At 46.0% G+C, this 23,236-nt stretch overlaps 1 protein-coding gene across 17 annotated transcripts in view; it reads left to right on the top strand.

Annotated features, from left to right (window-relative positions):
• The window catches only part of ADGRG2 (adhesion G protein-coupled receptor G2), a 102,138-nt gene that overhangs the window by 38,915 nt on the left and 39,987 nt on the right, over positions 1-23,236 (top strand). For all 17 annotated transcript variants that reach the window (XM_051826977.2, XM_051826972.2, XM_017349820.3 and 14 more), the window contains 2 exons: positions 1,078-1,196; positions 19,845-19,880. In XM_051826977.2, coding sequence (XP_051682937.2) covers positions 1,079-1,196; positions 19,845-19,880 — 154 coding nt within the window. In that variant the 5' untranslated portion in view covers position 1,078. The remainder of the gene's footprint in view (positions 1-1,077; positions 1,197-19,844; positions 19,881-23,236) is intronic.

Here is a 23,236-nt window from a genome sequence, read left to right as displayed (position 1 = left end):
ATAAAATATGCAATAAAGAGAAAATGCAACATACTTTTTTTTTTAACAGAATCTAACAAGTAGCTAGGGAGTGCGTTTGGCATAGTGTTTATGATGCTGCTGGGGATGCCCTCAATCCACGGTCAGAGTGCCTGGGTTTGAGTCTTGGCTCAGCTCCCGATTCTGACTTCCTGCTGGTGTGCACCCTGGGAAGCAGTGGTGCTGGTCAAGTACTTAAGTCCCTGCTACCTACACATGAAACCCAGATTGAGTTCCCAGATCCTGGTTTGAGCCTGTCCCAGTCCTAGCTATTGAAGACATTCAGAGAATGAAGCAGGAGATGGGAGCTCTCTGTGTCTCTGCTTTTAAAGTAAATAAGGTAAAGAAATTTTTGTATGATTTATTTGAAAGTCAGAGATCTTCCATCTGCTGGTTCACTCCCCAGATGGCCACAACAGCTGGAGCTGGGCCACACTGAAGCCAGAAGCTTTTTCTGGATCCCTGACATGGATGCAGAGGCCCAAACACTTGGCCCATCCTCTGCTGCTTTCCCAGGCACATTAGCAGGGAGCTGGATCAGAAGTGGAGCAGCCAGGACTTGAACTGGTGCCCATGTAGGATGCTGGCATCGCAGGCAACAGCTTAATCTGCTGTACCACAATGCCAGCCCCATAAATAACAATTTTTCAAAGTTAATGAAAAAAACATTAATAGGGATAGATTGTTTAAAACATTCTAGGACTACCCTGCCATTCTGATTCTTAGCATAGACTTTCCCCAGGTTTTGTATACTGGTAATAACTAGGTATGTAATATTTCCTGCTTTTAATTTCTTCACACTATTTTGCATGTGTTGATGTTTTCATAATTTCACATGGGTTATCTTATCATTTTAAATGTAATGTGTGACTGGGAGACTGTTCCACAGTAAGCACACACCTTGCTTTTTGTAGTGGGTGCTCCCCACACCTTCTCTGGAGGTATGGGAATGTAAAGGAAGCAGGGTGGCTGCTTGCCCGGGTGGGATGACCTTTGGGGTGTTGCTGTGTGGGGATTATGGCAGCTGGGGTGATCTAGTTTCCCCTTATTTTATTCCAGGATGTTTTTCTCTGGTGGGCAGTGTGGCCATGTTGGCAGAATGGAAGACATCTTAGCAGCCTTCCGGATAGCCCTTGCTGTCATGTGTCTTCACGTTGTCCTGGTTACATCCCTGGAAGGTAAGGTGCCCGTTTTTCTTCACTTAATGTTTCCGTTTCTCTTTATATATATGTGGCTTTTTGTCATTTGGACTTTTTTTTACTATGATAAAATATACATAATAGTTACCATGTTAACCATTTTAAGGTGTATAGTTCATTGGCATTAAGTATAATCACAGTTTTGTGCAGCTGTCACCCTTATTCACTTCCAGAATGTTTTCATCATCCCAGATAGAAATGCTGCACCCATTAAACAATATTTCCCATCCCTCCCTTCCCATAACCCCTAGTCTTTCTCTATGAATTTTCCTATTCCAGGTGCTGCGTGTGAGTGGGATCATATACTATCTGGCTTACTTCACTTAACATAATGTTATTGAGGTTCATCTGTGTTATAGCACATATTAGAATTTCATTCCTCTTGAAGGGTAATATTCCATTGTCCATATATACCACACTTTGTCCATTCCTCTGTCCATGGACACAAGGGTTGCTTCTGCCTTTGACTACTGTAAATAATGCCACCATGAACACAGCATGGAAATGTCTTGAGTCCTTGTTTTCAATTTTTGGGGTGCTGGGTCAGATAGTAATTCTATGTTTAACTTCTGGAGGAACTGCCAGATTGTGTTCTGCAGTGGCTGTACCGTTTTACATTCCTACAAGCAAGGCCAAAGGATTCTAGTTCTCTCTACATCCTTGACAACACCTGTCATTTTCTGTTGTATTGATGAGGGGTATGAAGTGGTATCCCATTATCCTGTGGATTCATATTTCCTCAATGTTTAGTGATGTTGAGCATGTTTTCATGTGCTTATTGGCCATTTATATATCTTCTTTGCCGAAATATCTATTTGCCTGTTTTTTAACTGCATTGTTTTTGTTGTTGAGTTTTTGGATATTAATTCCTTATCACATATATAGCTTCCAAATAGCTTTGCTCATTTTGTGGGAGAGGGATTTTTCACTATTGATGGTGTCCTTCCATGCACAAAAGTTTTTAGTCTTGAAGAAGTCCAATTTATCTATTTTTACTTTTATTATCTGTGCTTTGATGTCATACCCAAGAAAGCATTGCCAAATCCCATTTTATTTTCCCCTGTTTTCTAAGAGACCTGTACTTTTAGGTCTTTCATTTAGGTCCTTTGATCCGTTTAGAGTTAATTTTTAAGATTTCTTTATTTCAAAGGAAGAGTTAGAGAGGGAGACACAGAAACAGATCTATCTGCTGGTTCACTCCCCAAATGGCTGCAACAACTGGGGCTGGGCCAAACTGAAGCCAGGAGCCAAGAACTCCATCTGAGTTTCCCACATGGGTGCAGGGGCCCAAGCACTTGGGCCGTCTTCCACTGCTTTCCCAGGCACATTAACAGGGAGCTGTACTGGAATTGAGACAGCTGGTACTCGAACTGGGACTCACGGGATGCTGGTATCGCAGTCAGTGGCTTACCACCTGGGCAACAACGCCAGCACCTAGAGTTAATTTCTGGTTATGCTGCAAGGTAAGGGTCCAGCTTAATTCTTCTGCCTGTGGATCTCCAGTTTTCCCAGCACCATTTGTTGACAAAATCATCCTTTCCCGCAACCATTGGTCTTGGGGTCCTTTTCAAAAATCAGTTGACCATATATGTAAGGACTTATTTCTGGTCTGTATTTGGTTTTAAAGTATCTACTAATGGGGCTGGCACCATGGCTCACTTGGTTAATCCTCCATCTGCGGCGCTGGCATCCCATATGGGCACCGGGTTCTAGTCCCGGTTGCTCCTCTTCCAGTCCAGCTCTCTGCTGTGGCCCGGGGAGGGCAGTGGAGGATGGACCAGGTGCTTGGGCCCTGCACCCGCATGGGAGACCAGGAGGAAGCACCTGGCTCTTGGCTTTGGATCAGCGCAGTGCACCAGCTGTAGTGGCCATTTGGGGGATGAACCAACAGAAGGAAGACCTTTCTCTCTGTCTCTGTAACTCTGTCAAATAAATTTTTTAAAAAAGTATCTACTTGAAGTCAAGACCATATGAAAATTTAAACGCAGTTGAGAAACAAATGAAACAGCATGGTATTTTCAGAAAAGGGGATGTTTAGAAGCTTATGAAACCAGGAGAAAAGATAGCTGAGGAAGGCAGGCAAAAGGCTGCTGGAATTTGGCAGAAGAACATAGTGCCACCCAAGTGCAAAGTGCCTCACTGGGAATGGGAATAGGAAACGCATGGTAGTTAACAAGGACACACAGACAAATGCCTTTCTTAAGAGGGTGGCAGGACCCAGGAATCTTCATTGGCTAAAACAATCTGCTAGCAGCAGAAGCTAAGGAAGCATACGTATGAACACAGCCACCCAAATTAAATGGAAAACTTCCCAGCAGGCCAACATACAAGTGGCAGTCTTTAAGGGATACGTCGTCAAGAAGCCTGCACACTTTCAAAAAAGAAATAAGAGCTCAGTGTGTCCCGATGCTGCTAGTGTGCTTGGCCCCTGCCTGCTTTACGTGGGCCCGCACTTTGTCTTCTCAACCTCATCTAGGAAGGGGAGATCCTAATGTTAACCTCATTTTCCAGAGCAGGAGGCTGAGGCTCAGAGATAAGTCACTTGCCCAAGATTGTTAGCCCCTAGGGAGTGGCAAAGCTGGAATTTGAACGCCAGTGGCCTGGCTCCAGCTTTCGTGCTTGTAACCACAAAGCCAGAGTTCTCACACAGGACCCCTGGAGGGTTTGCTGAAACATGGATCGCTGGGTTCTGTCCCTGGAGTTTGTGGTTTAGCAGGTCTGGCTATGACCTAAGAATTGATGTCTCTAACAAGCTCCCAGGTGGTGGCACTGTCACTGGTCCAGGGACTTGCTGGTGGAAGATAGGGACAGGAAACACCTGGTAGAATCGTGGGCCACAGATCCTGATGCTGTGACCACATGAATTCATGTAAACTATGCTCACACGCATCATCTCCTTGAGGCATTAAGACATCACCATGGGACTGGCAGGGCAGAAACCAAGGGTCCCCCCTTCACTGGTGAGTAAATGTCCCCAGGGACGTGGTTGAGACATGGTGGGGTCCCAGACTGCGCCAGAGCTGCAGTGTCCCGTTTCACTGCTTTTCCACCACAAGGGTGGATGAGCGGAGGAAAGTGGAACGTAGGGTTACTCCTAACAAATAAGTCCTTTTTACAATGTTTTGAAATCTTAAAACTTCTTATGTATTGGATTTTTATTTTAAAGGCCAAGAGACACAGAGAAAGATCTTCTGCTCTCTGGTTCACTCCCCAACTGCCTGCAACAGCCAGGGCTGGGCTGGGCTGAAGCCAGGAGCCAGGAACACAATCCATATCTCCCACATGGGTGGCAGGGAGCCAAGTACTTGAGCCATCACCTGCTGCCTTCTCAGGGTGCACATTAGTAGGCAGCTGGAATTAGAAGTGGAGCAGGTCTGAAACCCAGGCACTTTGATAAGGGATGCAGCCATCCCAAGTGGCGCTTTAACTGCTGTTTCCAAAGAAATATATCTAAAATGACCAACCCCGGGGCAGGTAAATAGGAAAGCACATGCCACTGAAGGAAACCTAAGTAGGGAAAAGTTGAGTGGTCACCGAAGGTAGCTGAATACATTTCTTGCTCCAGCTCTCTGATGAACAGATTTCTTGCAGCAGTAGTTCTCAAAGTGTGGCCCCAGATGAGTAGCATCAGCATCACCATGGAGCTTGTTGGAACTGCTGAGCCAGAGCATGTCAGGGTAGGGCCCAGCGCCGTGCATCTTACCCAGTGCTGCCAGCACACTCAAGTGTGCACTGCTGGCTAACACAGTGCTGCTGGCCGCGAGTCAGAATAGGAAGCTGGCGAGAGCTGGCCCTAGTGCCTTCCCCCAGGCCTTCCACCGTTTCTGTGAGCTGCGTTGGCTGCTTACTTCATCGGGCCTCCAGTTCCTCACCTGCCATCAGCAGAGCTGCTGTAATGCCTGGTACATGGAGGTCTTCAAAAAATTCATGGCAAATGCATATATGAAAAAACTCTACATGCATTTCAAGGGGATTTTTCTTCTTTTCACTAAAATTAATTTGCCATTTAATTTCATCTTCTTGAACTTTTTGAAGTATTCTCGTATGTTTATAAGTAGATAAAAAGAAGCTCCAGGAAGGCAAAGATTGTTCTGAATGAAATGTTTTGGCAGGGCCTGCAATGTGGCTCATTAGGTTAATCCTCCGCCTGCGGCACTGGCATCCCATATGGGCGCCGGGTTCTAGTCCCGGTTGCGCCTCTTCCAGTCTGACTCTCTGCTGTGGCCTGGGAAGGCAGTGGAGGATGGCCCAAGTGCTTGGGCCCTGCACCCGCATGGGAGACCAGGAGGAAGCACCCAGCTCCTGGCTTCAGATCGGCGCAATGCCAGCCGTAGTGGCTATTTGGGGAGCAAACCAATGGAAGGAAGACCTTTCTCTCTAACTCTGTCAAATAAATATTTTTTAAAAATGTTTAAACATCTCCAAAGGACTAAACAAGATTTTATTATCATGTCTCGGAACTCCCGAGATTACTTCTTCGTCTTAGGTAACAGTCACTTCAGTAGCTCTCAGCATGTGTCAGCCACGGTGCCAAGTTCCTATAGAAGGCTCAGTCATTTAAAGGTCACTCAATAATCCCTTGAAATAGGTACTAGTGTTAGCTTATTTGACAGATAAGGAAGTCGAGGCGCAGAGAAGGTAAGCAGCTCGCCCTAAGACAAACAGTGGAGATGTTGCAGATTTGTGATGCAAACCCAGGCCATCAGCTGTGGAGTTTATATGTTCGCCCTTTCGGCATTCCTGACCTGTCTGCAGTGCTAGGCTCAGCTGCGTGGTGGTTGTGCATGTGTAGATTAAAAGCAAGGTGGAATCCAGAATTGTGACAATCACTGGGCTTTTTTACTGGGCCCCCCAGAGATGGCTCCGAGGCATCACCTCCCTGCCCCCTTCGGACTGAGGGAGGTTCTCTCTGGTTCACAGTGGTGTGGGTCTCATCTTCAATGAAGGCCCAAGGGACGGACACGCTACTTTGACATGGGATGATCAACTGTGTGGTAATGCGTGCCTAGCAGCACTGGCTGCTGAGAGGAGTCATCCCTGGTTCAGGGGATGCACACTCCAGTGGGAGGGACGGGACCCTGATGTATGAGACCAGCACAAACTGGTCAGTGTGAGTCAGTGCCACAGTGCTCTAATGTAGGAGGAGTCTTCACAAAGTTCGTGGAAAATGCAAATTATGAAAAGGAAGCTACATGGATTTCAAAATTTTTCACATGTAAATAAACTTTTCGTTTTATTTTTTTCTACGTGCTCTCTCAAGTCCCTGTGTATGGCGCGGGGCCAAATCTGCATTAGTGTAGTTCAATGCTAAGCCACCTGTAGCAGATGGTGTTGATGCCCTGCCTGATATCCCTGTGGCCTAGCCCAGAGGTCGTCTGCAGGCAGTCCCTGTGGATGGGGAAGGCTGTCATAACTCAGAGCAATTTGTGCCCATGGAAGCAAGTGTGGCCTGTGAATGGGAGCAGCCCCAAGTGCAGGGAGTTAACGCCCTGAAACAGTGAGGGATGGGGCGGTGTGGAAATGTGCCATCTGTGCCAGCTTCCTTGCCTTTCGGTGGGGCAACGCTAAGGTATGTTCTCCATTACCTCTTGGATTGTGCCCCGGTTGTCCGTAGCAGTGACCTGCTCATTAACGTGCCCATCACTGGCTTTACTCCCTTCCCCACGGCGCTTAAGTACTCCCTCTCTCTGCTGCTGGGGTCATCCCCATCAGGAAACATGCTCAGCCTCCGAGGGCGAGCCAAGTATCCTCACCTCCGCAAAGCCCCGACCTGCTCAGCAGCAGTGTAGCGTCTCTGCCCGGTGCCCCTCCTCTCTACCTGTTGACACTTGCCGCTTCCAACCGTGTTCACTGTGATGAACCCCGTGAGTCTTTTCAGTGCATCATTAGTGCCGGGTGAGGAGGGTGAAGGGTGGGTGAGGCAGGGGGAAAACCAAAGGGAGGAAAACCGGAGAGTATTGAGAGCCTACCCCGGGTCAGGCTCTTCTAGGTGTATTCTGTATGTTAGTCATCTAATCCTCCCCCCAAACTAGTCGCAGAGGGTATTTTGCGTCTTGCTTGGTTGATGAAGAAACTGAGTGTCAAAGGAATTAAGTCATCTGCCCAGAGCCACACAGCTGGGAAGGGTCCCCCTGGGGATCCGTGGCCTGTGCTAATTCACACTCTACCAGACTGCACGGAGCACCCTCAGTGGGTGTCTGAGGACTCCGTGAGCCTGTCACGGGGGCACGGGCACAGGGTAGAGAGGGAACTCGCAGTAAGCCGCTGGGGAGCAGTCAGTCCCCTGGCGCTGGGGGATCCAGACCGCAAACCCAGTAGCTTCACCCTGGAAGCAGGACATCTGACTCATTTGCTCCTGACAGCAGCGAGAGGTGGGCCTGACCCTCTCTGTTAGGTCACTGGCCAACAGGGACAATCCTTAGGCCTTACTACTTTCAGTTGTATAATTGAGTGACATTTGAGGGAATCAGTCTTGGTCCACCAGGAGCCAAAAATGGAGCTTGGCAGGTAACCATACTCAGCTCTAGCCTCTGGCTCTCCTAGGTTGTACCAGTGCCTCCCCCTACCGCCCCCTTTAGTCTTTGAAGGAGGTCTTCATTTGGGCACAACCATTCTGTTTTCCAGAGGGTGAGATGACATAATAGTGGAAGATGGTTATAATTTCATTCTTGCAGAATTGTCTTCCCCATTTGGAAATAATTATACATTTGAGCCAGTTTGGTGAGCTCATGAGCTATAATCCCCAACTTACTCTCCCTCTGGGCTGGGTCCTAGATCTTTCTGTGCTGCAGGCATTTTCAGTGACAAGTCCCTTTACAATTCCCCTGCTCCAAGCCCTCGCTGCCTTATTTCCTGCTACCCTCTCATTCTTTGTTCATCCGAGTCTTTGTTCCTCCTTGTGCAGAAGACATTAGAGCTGCAAGAGATAGGCTGTATGCTCCTGAGAGATGGAAAACCTGTCTTGTTACACTTTGTCCTACAATACTAAACCCGGTGCTGGTCATCTTCTTTGCTTTCAATCCTCTATCTGTAGAAATGATGTTATAAATACTTTGACATTGATCGGATGCTTGGCCAATGTCCCGGCCCTCCTGAATCCTACTCCCCACATAGAAGCATGAGGATGCTACTGTTGGGTGCCGACTCTTTTCCTGGCGGGTGGACATGGTGATGAGTTATTCTCTAGATAGGGAGGGGGGCACTAAAAGCAGAGGACTTTGTGCCCTACTTTTCCGCTTGGAACCCTTGGTAGGGACTCCTCCTCACAGGGGACCTGTATACCAACATAGGGCAATTGTAGAGATGCGAAAGGGTGAAACTGTTTGGGCAGAGAAGGCTGGAGGTGGTGTCTCTGCCAAGTCTCTCTCACCTCTCATGTGACAGGGTAGGGATTCTAAAGTTTCCTAGTACTAGGTGGCCGGGGTGGGGACAGAGCTGCAAAGAATATGGTATGACAAGCTAGACCAGAGGCCACTCGAAAGATATGATGGACCCTCAATGGAGCGTGAAAGGAGCTGCATCAGCGAGAGACACACCCCCAGGTCTGAGCGGGATTCTAAGACAATAGAACATGGGTCCTTCTGGGTACAGCCTTCAGCGGTGATTGCTGGTTGGATACTCAGGAACCCTGCAGGGTGAGCAAGGTTTCTGCCAAGGCCACTGCAAACCCAGGCCACAGCGCTAGGTGAGCTCACAGACCTATGCCCCTTCTCCCTCCTGCCAGAAGGTTGCTAGTACCCCATTCCCAGCCCAAACGCCATCTTGACTATAAGGAAGAGGGAAAACAAATATTGCACATTTATTCGAAAGGCATTGAGTTAACCAGAGGTCATTTTAGAGCAAAGGAGACAAAGGGGCCTTAAGGATCCCTTTCCTCTACCTCTGGGGTGGAGGCTCTCTCTGTATCAAACATAATGTCTAGCACACAGTAAGTACTCTACTAACTGTAGTTGATTGGTTTTCATGGGCCTCTCTTCAGCTTATATCCCCAGCATTATCCACATCTGAACCCAGTGAGTCCTGGTACAACAGACTGTTGCCCCAGGCCTTTGCAAAGACTTCAGTGAGGTGGCTGTCCTTTGGCTAGAATTAGCCTTGAAGAATACATTGCCCTTTGTCCATAGGATGAAGGGGCTGCACTAATTAAGATTCCATTCTAGTCTGCAAGTCCAACCCCTCAGTAGGGACAGTCTTCAGATTCTGAAGTCATTGTCCTAGGATACTGGGGATATCCTTGGGGCCTTCCTTGGACATAGTGTCATTCTGAATATTCTTGTGTGATGTCTCAGGTGTTCATTACCTATGCCAGGTTCTCAAGTTTGGCTGTACATTAGAATCACCCAAGGGCTTCAAGGAGACCTGAGGTCTGTGACCCACCCCCAGGGATTTTGATGGCATTTTTCTGGGGGTGCAGCCAGGGTATCAGTATTCTTCCAAGTGACCCAAGTGATTTTAGCAGGACTAAGAACCACTCAGCTCTGCGATCCCATTTTAAGCCTGTTCTCCTAGTTAAAGTTCCTAATGTGAAATTGGAAACAATTTCAAAGTCCTATTTTTTTCACACTATGTTTTCTATGGGAGGCAATTTCAAAGGATGCTAAAGCAATAATGATGCCAGTAAATCCCTTGAATTCAAAATTGGTATGTGCCCCCACAGCAGCTCTTGCTGATTAGTAAAAGCCCAAGTTGCCAGTGCTACCCTTGCCCGATTCTCCACTGCAAACCCTCAGTGTTTCTTGGTAGGACCCAGTAAGCAGCAGCTCATGGCATTAAGTACTGACAACAGCAGCAGCAACACAACTGGACATTTCTGGAGGTCTGTTCCCTGGACATAGGCAGAGAAGTCAGTGTTCTCCTCACTTTGCTGATGGGGTAAATGACTGAAGCTCAAAGCAACGCAGTAACTTTCTAGGTTACCCAGCGAGGAACAGTGCCAAGATCCAGCAAGCAGCTTTCCAGAACTCTCTATACCAGCCTGCAAAGTGCTTATTTTTGGCTTGGACAGTTTGAATCACTTCCAAGTTCACACAGCTGGAAAGTGGAGGTGGTGGGATTCTAGAATTTGTGTTCTTAACCACTTCCCTAGTGTTTAGTCACTGAAGCACTCGAAAATGGTTTTTACACAACTTTGCCATGATTCATTTATCCTGGGATGGTTTGTACCCCCAAAGCACTGGATAAAAGATTAAGAGAAGTATGAGAAATCAAAGCAACAGTTCCACTGATTTAGTCTATCAGGGTCAAGTTGAGGTTCCAAGAGACCATGCTGTTGAAACATACCTTGAGAATAGGTGCATCTTTTGAGAAGTAACATTGATCTTGCCAAGACATCTGATATTTATAAGATCACAGTACTATTAAAAACCATCAAGGTGGCCTAAGTTCTTGGGTTCCTGCCACCCACGTGGGAGACTTGGATAGTGTCCCTGGCTCCTAGCTTCAGCCTGGTCCAGTCCTGGTTCTTGCAGGCACTGGAGAATAAACCAGGGGATAGAACCTGTCTCATTGTCTGCCAGTCTGCCTGTCAAGTAAATAATTTTAATAACTATCAACATAAGTTACAGATGTGTTTACAATGATATTTGTGGCAATTGTTAGTCTTGAACTCCCTCTATTTTACCTATACCATTCTCTCTGCTTTTGAGAATGCACAAAATGTAAAGTTAAAGTTCCTCCCATGCTGTTATAGAACTTAGTATAGAATTTAATTGTTAACTTTTAATTGTTAATGTGTTAAAAGGGGTAATAATCTTGCTTTAATAAGTGAATTAAAATTGTTTGTAATTAATTGAACACACAGCTGTGTTTCAACTCCCTAGACATTTTTGCCTTGCTCTTAAAAGATTGATTATGGCACTGACATGGATCTACAGTTAAGTCGAACAAAATCGAGGCCTTGGTGTATAGGCAGGAGGAGATCACTTTGAATTAGTGAGGAATTTCCAGTTACAGGATATTTTCAAAGTGGAATTTTTAAACTTTCAAGTGGGTTGCATAATATCAACTAGAATGTGAATTCTTATTCCCTGCTAAGTGCCTGGCACACAGTAGGCCTTCAGGAGTTAGCGTAAGACAATAAACTTTGGGCAAATGACTTCATGTTTCCTCACTTGTGGACTCAGGTGCTTGGACTATTTGGGTATATGGTCTTTCCCCACCCATGGCCAGTTTTATAATTCTTTTCTTCTAGCAAATTCCAACTCCCAAAAGATGCTGTCTTTTAAAGAATTTAAGGTTTTCTTTCCCATGCTTGTGTTGAGCAAAGATGTATGACGGTATCCAGTATTTGTAATCAGCAGTAGAAAACCAGTGCGGATATAATTCCAAACAAAGCAGACATCACACTCTAATTTTCTTATGCAGCCTATTGTGGGTAAATAAGCATTGTGGAAATGATGAAACTACAGTGTACGTGACGGACTTTGCAGAGCTTACCATATTGCACTAGGTCATCTTCCAGTCTCCTTCACCTCTGAAACAGATTTCTATGAGCTTCAGTTTCCTGATGTGTAAAACAAAGGGATGGAGCCCTGTGATCTGTCTAGGAGGTGCTCCCATGATCCCAAACTATGGGAACTTGAATTAGACAAATATGGGCTTCTAATAAATACTCTCAAATTAAGCACTGGTGTATGTAAGAATGTTTTTATAGTTAGAAGGGAAATCGCATACATGCAAATCATTGGACAAAACCATCTTCAAGTTTTTTTCAATGCCCTCTACAAATTGCTATTATTTGCATTAAAGAAAAAATACTTTATTACATAAATGTAAACTTCTTCCAAGGATACAGAATGATATAGTCTGCATTCATAATACTTATATTGTTGAACTATGATAAAGTGACAGATAAGTATAATTTTATTCAAAGTAATCAACCCTATTTTACAGATAAGGAAATAGAGAAATGTTCCACACTTACTCGAGACAGAGCCAGAATCTGAAATGAAGTCAGTCTCTGTGCGGAGCTCAGTCTTTTTAATCAAATTTCAAACTTAAGGCTTGATTAGCAGGCATATTCATTCATCCACTAGAAAGAAGTGGACAAAGGTATTTTATTCTAATGGAGAAGATTATCATGTCAGAGTGCCAGATTGTTAAAAGGAATCCTAGATCATACTTTCAAAGTTCATGACAAGCCAAAGAAGATATGTAAGGAGAAGCATTAGAATAAGAACCACCAACAATCTAGAGGCCCGGGAACCTGCTAAGGATCTTCTATCCAGAAGTACCACAGCAAAAGTTACTGGTTGATGTGGCTTCAAAACAGAGCCAACTCAAAAATAGGACTTTTCCAACTAGGTGGGCTTTCCATGCAGCCCACCATAATTCCAACTTCTCACAGTGGTTTTTACTAGTACATCATTGTTTACGGAACTGGTTTGTCAAATGGGAGTCCAAGTCTTGGGGTCCTGGAAGAACCACGATCTGGGTGCTTGCAGGGAGCAAAGGAGATTCACATTCAGTCCCCGGATGGCAAGGGCTCCTCCCCTGGTGCATGTTGATCCCCGGACTCTTGACCTTGTCGATATGACAAAGAACAAGAGAGAAAGTGGGTGTAGAGAATGATTTGGGCATTGATCTTGTCCCATTGTTAGTTTAACTTCATGGCACTCTAATTAAATCTGACGTGGCAGACCGTGGCTGGCTTAGCACCAAAGCTTTTACTTTTTCTCCCCGTTGGCTCACAGCTAGACTACATTTCTCAGCCACCCCTGTAATTAGAAGTGGCCATGTGACCAAGTTCTGCCCAATGGATGTGGGCAGAGGGATGTGTGCCACTTCTAGGCCACACTATGACCAATATCCCACCGGATTCCCCTTTCTCTTTGCCTGCTGCCCGTTGCTTTCTAGAGCAAACTTGGAATTTTCAAGTTGAAGACCACAGTGCCTCTGTCAACCTGGCTCCCTGAAAGACACTCCTCCCCCTGCCCCCCAGCTCAGTCCTCCATGACAGGCTGCCAATTGGGCATTCATATGCAGAAAATACTTTTAAAAATTTATTTGAAATGTAGCACTACAGAGAGTGGGAAAGATCAACACACACACACACACACACACACACACACACAGGGTGGGGGGAAGAGAGAATCTTTCATCCACTGGTTCAGTTTCCAGATGGCTGAAGCCTGAAGCCAGGAACCTAGAACTCCATCCTGGTCTCCTACATGGAGTGCAGAGGCCCAAGCACTTGAGTCAGTCTTCTCTTGCTTTCCCAGGCCATAGCAGAGAGCTGGATTGGAAGTGGAGCAGCCAGGACTCAAACCAGCACTCATATGGGATGCCAGCACTATAGGTAGTAGCTTAACCTGCTGTGCCACAGCACAGGCCCCAATAACCCATTTTAAAGCCCTTGAGATTTCAGGGTTTATGCTTAATGGCAGCTCACTTTTCCTTAACTAATACATTTGACCGTGACCTTTCTCACGAGGCTTGTTTGCTACATATCATTCTACCATTGGAAGATCAGGTAGAGAGAGGCAAGGGAGGCATCCTTTCTTAAGGTGGTATAAAAACTGAAGCACATACAATCTAAGAGAGCTGGGGGAGCCCATTGTTGTCATTCAAGGGCAGGAGATTCCACCAGAGCCACCTAGGCCCATTGTGCCAAGCCAGGGCACTGTGACCTTCATGGGATGGCCTAAGGTTAAGACTGTAGACTCTACACTTTTTGGAATCAAATCTTACTGATGACCTTAAGGTGTTTCACTAATGTGCTTCAGTTTATTATTTTAATTTATTTGAAAGAGAGAGCGAGCGATCGATCTTCCATCCCCTGGTTTATTCCACAAATGCCCTTAACAGTCAAAGCTGGGCCAGGACAAAGCCAGGAGCCCCAAACCCAATCTGGATCTCCCCGGTGGGTGTCAGGGATGCAAGTACTTGAGCTATCATCTGCTGCTGTACATGAACAGGAAGCTGGAATCAGAAGTGGAGCTGAGATTCAAACCCAGGCACTCTGATATGGGATGCGGGAGTCCCAAGTGGCTTCTTAAGCACTGTGCCAGACGCCTGCCCCATATTAATTCTTCTAAGGAAAATATGATGTGAACGTGTCCCAAGGCTCTGTTTCATTGGCTCAGTTCTGCAGCTGGCCCAAAGATATTCCGAAGATCTCTACAGCCAGCTAACATTATCTTTGAGTGGTAAGACTGTATTTAGTTTTTCTTCATATTCTTCTGTGGTTTAGAATTTTCTCCACATAAGCTCACAGTATGACTTATAATCAGAGAAACCTTGATGTTAGGTTTTAGAAGTAGCCTATATAACCCCTAGGGAGACTGTACATCCCACACGTAGACAACCTAATAACATTATAATTAGCTGTGCCTTCCATTTTCTTCCTTGAAAGTTCACCTGTCGTGACTTTGTATAAAAATTTGTGAAATAGAGGGTATGGTTATCAGATCTTTTGAAGCCTTCCTTCTTCCATGTTTCTAAAGTGATCCCAAGTGCATTTTGAAAATTGGAAGCAAGTAGCATAAAGAGAAAAGTGGAAGTGGAAGCCTTATACGTAGAAGAGAGAAATCATTTTTAGATGAGTCACTGGGAGAATGAGGACTAGAGGAAGCATGGTTCTATCAGTTACTGAGATGAGCAGTGCTTACTGCATATTCTTCGGTACTGCAGCGGTAGTACCTGTGAAATAAGCCCTAGTCCGATTCATTTCTGGCCTAATTTTACAGGTGGGAAATGGAAGTGCAGATGGGTTAAGTAACTTGTCAAAGTGATGGAGTTAACAAGTGACAGAGGCAAGATTTGGACCTGGACCATCCTGGTCTTTGGGAATCTAGGCTCTCAACATACCTTCCACACTGCCTTCTTGAGGGATTCAAGACATGAGCTGTTGGCAGGCTGACTCTTGCTTGCCCCTCACACCCCAGTGAGAAACATACACCCTTCACTCCCACGTCCATCAATGGAACATCTCTTTACATGCCAGCTTCCCAAGTTTGGGTTCAAGTCTTCATTGTGTCGTGCCCAGTCTACTGTAGTGGTTGGCTCTCTGGCTTTCTCAGATTTCCCTCCTCAGTTCACAGCAAAATTTAAAGGCAGCACCAGGGCAAGCCCAGGAGCTCCCTGGGGGGAAAGGGTTTCAGGCAGAAGGAGCAGCAAGTGCTAAGGCCCTGATATGGGACTAGGCTGGTGTGCTGGGGGAACAGCAGGGAGGCCGGGACGGCTGACTGAGGGAACACGGGGTGGAGAGCCATCTGCTCCCTACGAACGGTGGGGTGATTCCACCAAGGAGCAGGGATGGGACGCCCGTGTTGTGAATGCTCCATAAAAGCCAGTCCCGCCAGCAACATTTACAGGGCTTCAGACTGAAGTAGTTCCAGAAGCTACCATCGTTCTGAACACAGATCGTGGCTGGCTTCCTGAAAGGAAGAGCACAGCCGAGATTCTACACCAGCGCGGGCCTCGCCCAGCGGCCCAGAGAGGACTGGCTGTGTGTCTGGTCTCAGGGACACTGGGAAGGGGCGACGGTGGTCCACGACGCCTCGCCTGTCAGAAGTTATCTCACTGCCTCCTAAAGGGTACATCCCTCCTGGCAGAGGCGACAGCCAGTAGGTCTGGGGGCTCCTTGTTTTAGAGCACAGCCCAAGATGAGAAACAGCCCAGTGCAGTGGGGCTACAGAGCCCGGCTCACATCCTCGTTGTGCTCTTTCCTCAGTCGTCTTGTAAGTGATTTGATTGCTCTGTGCCTCAGTTTCCTCTTATGTAAAATGGGGCTACTTACCTTAGAAGTTGTCAGGAGCACTGAGTGAGTTATGATTTCTACAGTGCCTGGTCTTCGCAATAGCACAAAGGTGCTTGGTAATGAACAGTAGACTCCCCTTTGCCACTCTACTCCCAAGCATCTAAACTGCACACCAATTTGCATTTTCTTTCAGGGAGTTTATGGACATCGAAAATGCACCTCATGGACCCTGCGGGGGCAGGGGGAAGAGCGATCCATAAACCCCTGATCTGGAGAGACAAGGGCCAAGGGGGTTGGCGAGCGATACCATGCACAGGTGCGGGAAGAGCAGGAGTCAGGGGTTCAGGGACCAAGAACACATTGCACCTTCCCATTCTGGCCAAAGTCCCCCTCGAACTGCTGATCATTTGCCATTTTCCAAGTTCCATCAGCTAAGAGCTCAAGTTTTCTTTAGTGATGTCAGTATTAATCTTTTAAAAATGACATTATGTAAGCGAACTTATTGAGCAGTGTGAAGCAAGACAGTTACAGCTCAAGTAAACACGTCTCGGATGTGCCGAATTAGCAATGTTTTCAGTCACTTTTCTCTTTTGGTTCTGTAGTTAAAACTGAAAATGCTTCTTCCTGGAAGAGTGGCCGTTGTCCTAAGTCCTGAAGAGCCAATATAATAACAACAAAATTATTGTTTTGCTTGGGGCTCCCATATAAGAGTGCCCAGGCGTGGCAGCTTGTTTTTAACCATCTTGCTATGGGGCAGTGACTCAATCCAGAGGAGGACTGCCCCCAGATTACAAGTGTCAGTTGGGTCTCAGATATTCACCCATGGGTCAGTTCATCGTATCCTCTTTACATCTACTCCTAAAAGATGAAGTCTTTACTTAAGTGTGGCTGTGTTACAGGCCACTTCTTGTTAGTATTACCCGTCACAGCTGCAAGACAACCATCTCTCCATTTGAAGGTTTCGCACCTACTGCAGTGTCAAATGGTGTGGAGAAAAAGGAAGCCTTCAGGAACACCCAGACGTGCTCTTCCTTGGCTTGAGTGCAGGTGGTTTATCTGGGAGGCAATCCTAAGCAGCAAGGGCATCAGTAAGAAACGAACAGTGAGCAGGGGTGTATTACTGACATCACCGTTGGAGGCCTTGAAGGCCATGAGGATTCACGATGGCCATTTTCCATGTCGTTTTCAATTTGAGTTGGGGCAGACATTCGCGCAGATCCTTGTAAGAGCTGTCTAGTCCAGTGTTTGCTGTGCTTGGTGGTTAGAATGCTCCTCCACACTGGGATTCCGAGTGACAGCAGTCCTGAGAGGATTTGTCGACACAGTGTAGGCCATTTTGTCGTGTGACTTTCAAATCCATCCCTCATCCTTCCCTTCCTTTGCTTTGTGGCACAGAGACCTGACCCCTTGCAGTATATTTCACATCCCCTTGCCAAATGGCTTCCAGCCAGATGTGGCCAGTGGGCAGCAGCAGCAGGAGAGCGGAGAGCAGGTTTTGGCTGGCATCTCCACGAGGGACTGTGGCTCCTCCATGACTCCAGTCTCACTGGGCAGACCCCCTCGTGGTCTCAGCTCCGGTGCTGTGGCTGCTCCTGGCACTCGGTTATGCCTCCCGCCTCCCTTGCTCATGCAGCAGCACCTTTTTACTGTTGCTGGCCTCTCCATTGCTCCAGCCTTTCACTTTGGCACCACTCCCTGTGTTAAATTTCTGCTCGTGAACTACCTGTTGTAGGCTCCTGACTCAGTCTTGACTGATTGAAAATTTTTTGAGTTGACTGGTTAAATCTCTAAGATTAACTCATTTATTCAAAGTGGGGGGAGGGGAGAGGTGGGAGAGACATCTTCCATTCACAGCTTGTCAAATGGCTGCAACAGCCAGGTCTGGGCCAGGCTGAAGCTAGGAGCACAAACTCTATCCAGGTTTTCCACATGCATGCAGGGGCCCAAGGACTTGGGCTGTCTCTGCTGATGCTGGTCAGCCACTGGGACAAATGGCAAAGCACGCCTCTGTTGCCCTCCCAATGTCACGCTGCCTCCCTCTTCTGTGGAACTCAACTTTTGCCCAGTGCCTTCACCCTGCTCCTTGCCTTTGTCATGCACCTGCCCAACTCCACCTTCAGCTGCCTACATGAGCAAAAAGTGTGCTCAGAGGAGCCCGTGTTGAATGTTGACTCTTCCCCAGTGTTCTTCTACATTGCCTGTGTGTTAAGTTGTCGCTAGATGATCAGAAGAATTTAGCCAATGTATGTTAACTCACACTAAAGTGTGAATGTCTGATTGCCCCTTAGTGCTCCCCAGAGTACTTTTGAAGTTAATGCTTGGAAAGGTGACTCAACAAACTCTTCAATTGGTAGAACATTAGAGTATTGTAAGGGATATATTGAAGAACAGAGACTGAGGGCAGATAATTTCAGCTAAGTGAGGGCATCAAGGCAAACCACTCTGCCTACGCTTGCCTTGCTGGCTGCAGGGTGACTGGGGAAGCTGAGCACTCATTTGGCCCAGCTTTCAAGCAGAACTGTGACTAATTATCCAGAAATGACCAGTTATCTACTGTCACTTCAGGAAAATGGGCTCGAGAGGCCACCAGGTGTGTTCATTCTGCAATTTTTAGTTTCCATATTTATTCTTTCCTACTGACTGTACATTAAAACATTAAAAGATAAATTTTGGTGTAAAAACTGAAGTCTATGTAGTTTTTTCATAATACATTTTCCATTAACTTTTTGAAGATCCCTTATATATAAGGACGACACTGAATATTATTCTGAGAAAACTTTTGAAAGCATTAATATAAATTTCATAGCTACAGCTTTTTGGAATATAGTGGTTCTTCCCCCCATACCCGCCCTCCCACCCCCACTTCCATCCCACCTCCTACTCCCTCTTCCATCTCATTCTTCATTAAGATTCATTGGAAACATTTAATTTATGAGATAACACCCGATGTTGGTGAGGGTTTGGGGAAGTAACATTTTCATATGCAGCAGATAGAAGTATAAATGGTTCAGGTTTTCTGTGGGGCATTTTGACAATCCAAATTCCTGAAATTTCTAAAAGAAACCACCAAGTATGTGTGCAAAAATTTAACCAAAAGGATTTACTGCAGTGTTGTTCATAATCATGAAAAACGGTACAAACCAAAATACCCATTAAAAGGTAACTTGTTATATGGATAACTGATACAAGCAGTCAGTTAACTACTGGGCATCCATCACAAATGGTATATAATATAATATAATAATGATATTAGAAAAATCAAGTTGTAAATATTTTTGTGATACAATCCTTTTTATACATACGAATGCACACATGCATGCATATATCTATTTACATATGTAGACATACAGAAAATATAAGCTACAATGTTAATATCATTTATCCCTGGGTGGTAAAATTATCAGTGGTTTTTATTTTCTTCATTTTATCTGTAATTTCCAAAGCCTTTCTAATAAGCCTGTATTATTTTTTCACACAGGAAAAAAAAAGAACTGGATCTGAACCTCTTCCCAAAATGAAACTCGGTAGCTCTTGTAGTTTTTACACCCCAAGCCCACTCATCTAGTTTATACCTATTATACCTATTTAACTTCTTAGGAGTTAAAGTCCGTGCTAAAAAGCAGCACAGTTGGTGGAAATTTACACATTTTAGTGAGTATTGGCCAACGTCTGAAGTTCTTAGTCATCATTCTTAGTTTGAAATGAACTAACCATTATATAGCAAAACCTGCAGGATGCTTCACCAGAGGTCTGTCTTCGTAGAGACCTGAAAAGAAGGACTGATCAGGCTGGTGAAAAATAGTAAAGCAACATGCTGCCCTCTCTCGGTAGCTACTTGCAACTCCTTTTACATTCACTCTTATCGAAGATGCTAATATGCAAACCGGTACATGAACTAAACTAATCTAAATCACCTTTTTCCTCAACAGAAAACGCTGATAATTCCAGTCTGTTATTGCCACCTGGTAAGACTTTTTTAAAATGACTTCGGGGAATTTCAGGAAAAATATTTTAAAAATTCACACAAATGTGGCATGGAGTCAGACACAGCAAACTGGGTTTTCCTCTAAGAAGCTTAATTATGTCATGCAGTCTACACCCGAGAAATCAGTAGCAAACGTAGCCAAGAGGACAGACCTAGTAGTCCTTCCATTTTCCTGGGCAAAGCTGGAGAGGGAGTCACTGGAAGAAACTGGTTTTCCTTATGGCGGCCGCTTACATTCTTCCATTATTTTTGGTGCCGAAGTTCACACGTCTCCCACAGAGAGGCAAGAACGCAAACGTGCCAGATGTTCTTGTACTTGAGGGATGCGATGTTCTCGTAAAGTTCCTCCATTTCCCTGCCGAGGGAGTGTTTTTCCAAAAGGCTTCAAAGGGCTCAGCGTTCACTAGTGCTGTAAGTCGAGTAAGGCGAGGACAAATGAACTGGAGCCTAGATCGGCGGGGACCAGGAACTGAACCAGGATTCGAGACTGCTAGCTGGAATGGCGCCCTAGGGGACAGTGGCCTCGCGTCAGCCTTTAGCTGAGGAGAGCGTGAAGCCTTGGGCAGTGGGGATACTTTCCCAAGATCAGCTTCCAGCGCCATGTCCCATGAAGGCAGCAGCATGTGGCCTGTCCGACTTGTGTCTTGTTTCTGCTGTGCCCTAGGTTCCAGAACAGACTTTTATGGTAACAAGTGAGTCAGCTTCCATTCTATCCTTTGCTGTGTGAAAATGAGCTTCTAGTAGTATTGATTCGTTTATTTCCAACAATTTGATAATAATCGTTGTTACTCCTCACGCACACTGCTCATTCTCAGTCTTGCAGCGTGAGAACTGTCATGTTCATGTCACAGGGGAGGCAGCTGAGGCTCGTGTTGGCACAGTGTCTAGAGCCAGATTATTTGGAGTTTTACTCTGACCACCCCTCTTCACCTCACTGCTAGCTGCACAATGATGGGCGAGTGCCTCACTTCCCTGAGGTGTCAATTGGGAACAACCATGGTACCTGCCTTGTAGGGTACTTGTGAAGATGAACTGTAACACATTGCCTAACACAGTCAAGCCTCAATAAATAATAACTGTCATTACTGTGAGTTATTGAGTCATGAGGCAAAGATCAGAACCAGGCCTGCGGGCCTCCAGAGCCAAGCTCATCTTTCCCTGGGCCAGTTTGCTCTCTGGTCGTTACGTTCCAGACTGCAGTGAACACGTAGTTTGCTTCTGGTAGAATAGCCTCCAGCAAACTTAACTATGGTGGTGCCTGCAAAATTGTGCTTGCCTGCAGTGGAGAATGGGGCCTTAGGGAACCCAGCAGAGCTAGTTACAGCCTGGGTTGTGGCTGTCCCAGAGGAGAGCTGCTGAAGCCGGAGTTCAAGAGCCAGGGGTAGCACCGAGGGATACATGGGTAGATGTGCCACCGGCCTCTTTCTTTGCCTGATGTCTCCAGGCATCAACATTTGGGAGCGTTAATGGTCATTCACTTAAAAACTTTAAATCAATTATTTTGTTCTGTGCAAGAGCAAAGTATTCCATATCCATACTGTGAGTCTTGCTCTTCGGAAATTGTCTTTCCCAAGACATACCTTTGGTAATTAAAAAAAAAAAATCATGAAGTGACAAAATATGGAAGCAATAATGTGGGACAGGGTGTGTGTGCGCATTCCAGGCAACGCATGAGCAGTCTCAAACAGGCCAGCCAAGTGCCCAGACACACCCAGATTTTGTCCCTCCAGACTGAAAACCAGGATCCTTGGTATAAAACTCATTTGAGTTGTCAAATATTTGTTGGCTTTTCTCGTGATGAGGTCAGGCCATTGGATCTTTAATACTTCAGTATACATAGTGTGTGTAGCAGATTGATCTCTGAATATAAATGGAGTTATTCCCCTGGAAATTTATAGCTTGATTGTCTTAATAGCAGCCATATTTTAAAATAACTTACCAGGAAATTGTGTTCAATAGGATAGTATTGAGTGGCAGAAACTTTTTTTTAAAATCCCAAGTTCACTTGGAAGAAGTAGGCATCATTCGAACAGAATGGAGCCAGTGTACCAATATATTTCATCTCTATGGTTCAAGCAGTTATTTAAAATGTTTCCTAGAACTCTTAAAAATCTTGAAAGAAGCATTTCTTGTATTTTGGTGTGCTTCTAAAACTCATTTCCATAAGATTCCATGCATAGACTTTGTGATCGTAGGTTTCAGGCCCCTTCCTCTGCAATTCCAATTCCATGTGTACTCACTGCCCTGGGGGGCAGGCATCTGTTCCAGTGGTTAAGATGCCCACATCCCACGTTGGAGTGCCTGGGTTTGATTTGCAACTCTGGCTGCCAATTCCAGATTCCTGCCAAGGGAGATAGCAATGATGGCCCAAGTACTCGGGTCCTTGCCACTCACACAGGAGACCCGGATTGTGTTCCTGGCTCCTGCCTGGTCTGGCCCTTACCTTTGCAGGCATTTGGGCAGTGAACCAGTGAATGGGTGCGGCCTCTGCCTTCCAAGTAATTTTTATTATAAAGATTTATTTATTTATGTGAAACTCAGAGTTACACAGAGAGGAGAGGCAGAGAGAGAGAAAGAGAGAGAGAGAGAGAGAGAGAGAGAGAGAGAGAGAGAGAGAAGAGGCAGAGAGAGAGACAGAGAAGAGGCAGAGAGAGAGAGAGAGAGACAGAGAAGAGGCAGAGACAGAGAAGAGGCAGAGAGAGAGACAGAGAAGAGGCAGAGAGAGAGAGAAGAGGCAGAGAGAGAGACAGAGAAGAGGCAGAGAGAGACAGAGAAGAGGCAGAGATAGAGACAGAGAAGAGGCAGAGAGAGAGAAGAGGCAGAGGCAGAGAGAGAGAAGAGGCAGAGGCAGAGAGAGAGACAGAGAAGAGGCAGAGAGAGAGACAGAGAAGAGGCAGAGAGAGAGAGAGAAGAGGCAGAGAGAGAGAGAGAAGAGGCAGAGAGAGAGAGAGAGACAGAGAAGAGGCAGAGAGAGAGAGAGAGAAGAGGCAGAGAGAGAGAGAGAAGAGGCAGAGAGAGAGACAGAGAAGAGGCAGAGAGAGACAGAGAAGAGGCAGAGAGAGAGAGAGAGAAGAGGCAGAGAGAGAGAGAGAAGAGGCAGAGAGAGAGAGAGAAGAGGCAGAGAGAGAGACAGAGAAGAGGCAGAGAGAGAGAAGAGGCAGAGAGAGAGAAGAGGCAGAGGCAGAGAGAGAGACAGAGAAGAGGCAGAGAGAGAGAGAGAAGAGGCAGAGAGAGAGAGAGAAGAGGCAGAGAGAGAGACAGAGAAGAGGCAGAGAGAGAGACAGAGAAGAGGCAGAGAGAGAGACAGAGAAGAGGCAGAGAGAGACAGAGAAGAGG

Source organism: Oryctolagus cuniculus, chromosome X (genome assembly GCF_964237555.1).
Source record: "Oryctolagus cuniculus chromosome X, mOryCun1.1, whole genome shotgun sequence".
Classification (NCBI taxonomy): Eukaryota; Metazoa; Chordata; class Mammalia; order Lagomorpha; family Leporidae; genus Oryctolagus; species Oryctolagus cuniculus.
Note: the sequence above shows the minus strand (reverse complement) of the source record. Positions and strands in the feature narration are given on the sequence as shown.